General features: G+C 47.1%; 1 protein-coding gene across 8 annotated transcripts in view; it reads left to right on the forward strand.

Annotated features, from left to right (window-relative positions):
- TBX5 (T-box 5) overlaps window positions 1–2,953 on the forward strand; it is a 90,286-nt gene that overhangs the window by 42,631 nt on the left and 44,702 nt on the right. For 7 of the 8 annotated variants that reach the window (XM_025193037.1, XM_025193045.1, XM_025193032.1 and 4 more), the window contains exon 2: window positions 1,571–1,746. In XM_025193037.1, coding sequence (XP_025048822.1) covers window positions 1,600–1,746 — 147 coding nt within the window. In that variant the 5' untranslated portion in view covers window positions 1,571–1,599. Of the gene's footprint in view, window positions 1–1,396; window positions 1,435–1,570; window positions 1,747–2,953 lie in introns of all 8 variants that reach the window. The other variant, XM_025193040.1, reaches the window with a different exon arrangement.

A 2,953-nucleotide genomic window follows, 5' to 3' on the forward strand; every position in this document is an offset into this window, starting at 1 on the left:
GTCTGAGTGTCTCTGCCTCTTGTGTGGCTCGAACAAGGCAAGTGCCGTTAGCCTCCGTGGCTTCTGAATGGGCTGGAGAGACAACAAATCCCGCAGCGGTGCATCAGCCCAGGGACGCAACACACAGCTCTTTCACACACCTTCTCTGCAGAGACCCCCCCCAAGCCCTCACTACAACCATCCGCCTTGCGTATTGCGGCCTTGGAAGGGGTGGGGGCGGGGGGAGAAAGAGAGATCCTTTCTTAGAAATGATCTTTGCAGTCACATGGAAGGCGAGTCCCTTCGTTTTCATTCTCCCTTTAGATCCTTTTTTGACTCGCTACTGGCAAGACAGCCCCAGCCCTGTCTTCCTCTGCCTTAAAGGGAAATGGCCTTTTTTTTTTAATACATAGGAAAAAATGCCGTTTCAAATATAGTTACAAGGGGCGAGAGCTCCTTTAGAGTCCTTTTTCTTATACTTAAAAATGGTGTGATTGTCTCCACCTGGCATGCCTATGAAAAAAGGGATCTGGGCCATTATTTTATACAAGCAAGGGATTTTTTTTTAATGCCACCCATGTTGTGGATCCGTATTTTCAACAGGGAATGTGGTAGTTTCACTGCTGCCCTGGTCATTCAGGATGGGCCGAGATGCTTCTTAAATTGCACTTTAAAAACATGCTGTGAAACTCTCTCTGCATTTGATTTAAGGGGTTTTCTTTCCCCCTCGGTTATTTTTAAGTAGACTTCCTCCGAGTCCCATTTCTGCTCCGGCGTTCGAGCTTCGATCAATTTCAAGTGCAAACCACACACACGTTTAGCACTGCGCATTGTACAATGGGGCGATTATTTTGTGCACTCTCCCTGCGAGCGGCTCGCTGCATGCCATTTGAACTCTCCGAGCCAGTCTCAGCAGCCGCTAGCAACTGAGTGGCGAAATCACTTGTTTCCGAGAATACTTGCGGGTTTCGTGTCGTGCATTTGCAAGGAGAACTTGAATTTTTCGGTGAACGCGTGGCTATATCATTCGCATCTCCTGTTGTGTCCTTAAAAAAAAAAAAAACTAGGAGGGGAAGGAACAAAATGCAAAGGGCTTCGGGAATCAATTTAAGCAGCATCAGCTGGCTAGGGGGCCAGAAATGGGCCGGGGTTAGAAGACTCGAAGTCCAAGGGCAATTATCAAGCTTGCAAATGTTGCTTTAAAAGAAGAGGAAAATTTGGAGATGAGCTGGTCATTTCCCACCCCCTTAAATATCCTGATTCTGATCCACGCTGGCCCTTAAAGAAATCTTTATCCAGCAGCTTAGTGTGACTGCAGTTCAACTACGTTGTCAGCCCTTTTCCTATCTCTATATTCAATAAAAACAATCCATCACCCCTGCGGGATGCAATAATAAGTCTCATATTTCTCCCCAAGAGTTAAAGGCTCCAGAGTTGATTCCCAAGCAGCTGAAGGTGAGTCGCTCCCAGAGGGTGTGTTGGGCTAGGAGGCGGCTTGTCTGTATGCTCAGCCCTCTCCATACACTGTTATTAAATGTCAACTTTGACTCACGTCTTTTTTATCTCCCTTCTCTCCCGTGTGTGCCTGCAGTGGGAGATTCAGCGAAGGAAGCTCGTAACATGGCGGATACCGAGGAAGGCTTTGGGCTTCCAAACACGCCAGTGGATTCGGAGTCGAAAGAGCTTCAGTCTGAAACCAAGCAAGACAGTCAACTCGGGGCCAGCAGCAAGTCGCCTTCCTCTCCCCAAGCAGCTTTTACACAGCAGGTAAAAGAAGGAGAGAAATATCCGCTTTCTCTTATTGCCTTTCTGGATTGCGCTGTGCCATATAGACGAGTAATTCTAGTTGCTAGGCTCTAATAATGGGACTGATGATCACGGTCTAATTATACAAGCTGTAACTCCTCTAATAATAATAATCAACACCGATATTCACCCAGAGACATACAGATAAGTACATACATTTATGGATACAAATACACACATTTCTGTCTGCAGATACACACTCTTACATATGTGCACACATCTATTGACATACACACATTTATAGATATACCTAATACATACACTTACATGTACACAAGTACCCACACATTCACCCAGATATGTGCACATATACATAAGTGCAAAACACGTATGTATATACAGACATGCACGCAAGTAAACACACATAGATCTGTAGACATTATGTACGCTTATATGTATAGGCACACGTCTGGATATAAACGCACACATGTGCATAAAAATACATGTACATAACTACACACAGGGGTGTATGCAAGTACTTATGCACACCACTATGGGGGTGTGTGTGTGTGTATAGACATTCAGATACCTATATCTGTATATATCTATAATTTGCATGCACATGTGTGTGCGTTTGCATAGAGGTGGTTGTATACCTAAGTGCTTGCATACATTCCTGTGTGTAGCTCTATGGATGATCACGTATACATATATACACACTCACGCCCATCGATTTGCAGGCACACGAATTCGTATGTGTTGAAACACACACGCACACACGAAGCCCTCGCGTGCACACGCGGTCACACACAGGTATAGGAACATAACCCCATCCCTGCAGCGACCGCCTTGCCCTGTCTCCTGATCCCTGCTCCCAACCTGGGCGCGCTGTGCTGGGAGAGGGCGGCTGTGCCTCTCTCTGCGGCTCTCCGGAGCAGGGAGCTGCCTGCGGCTCGCTCCCATTTGCACCTAACCCGGGAAGAGAAAAGTAGGCCAGGGCGCTAGGATACACTCCGCATATTGTTTTGTCCTTTTAAACTATTACTTCCACTCAGGCTCGGGTCGTGCGGCGTATCACTCGCCACTGCTCTTCTGAAATAGGGAAGGGACTGAAATACCCTCCCGCTATTCGCTTCTAAGGGCGATCTTGAGCGAGTATCGGCTTTTCCCTGCCCAGATCGGCGAGGCTGCTTACAGCATCAGACCTGAAGCAGCCCTCCCCTCGAAC

Source organism: Alligator sinensis, unplaced genomic scaffold, assembly GCF_000455745.1.
Source record: "Alligator sinensis unplaced genomic scaffold, ASM45574v1 scaffold216_1, whole genome shotgun sequence".
Classification (NCBI taxonomy): Eukaryota; Metazoa; Chordata; order Crocodylia; family Alligatoridae; genus Alligator; species Alligator sinensis.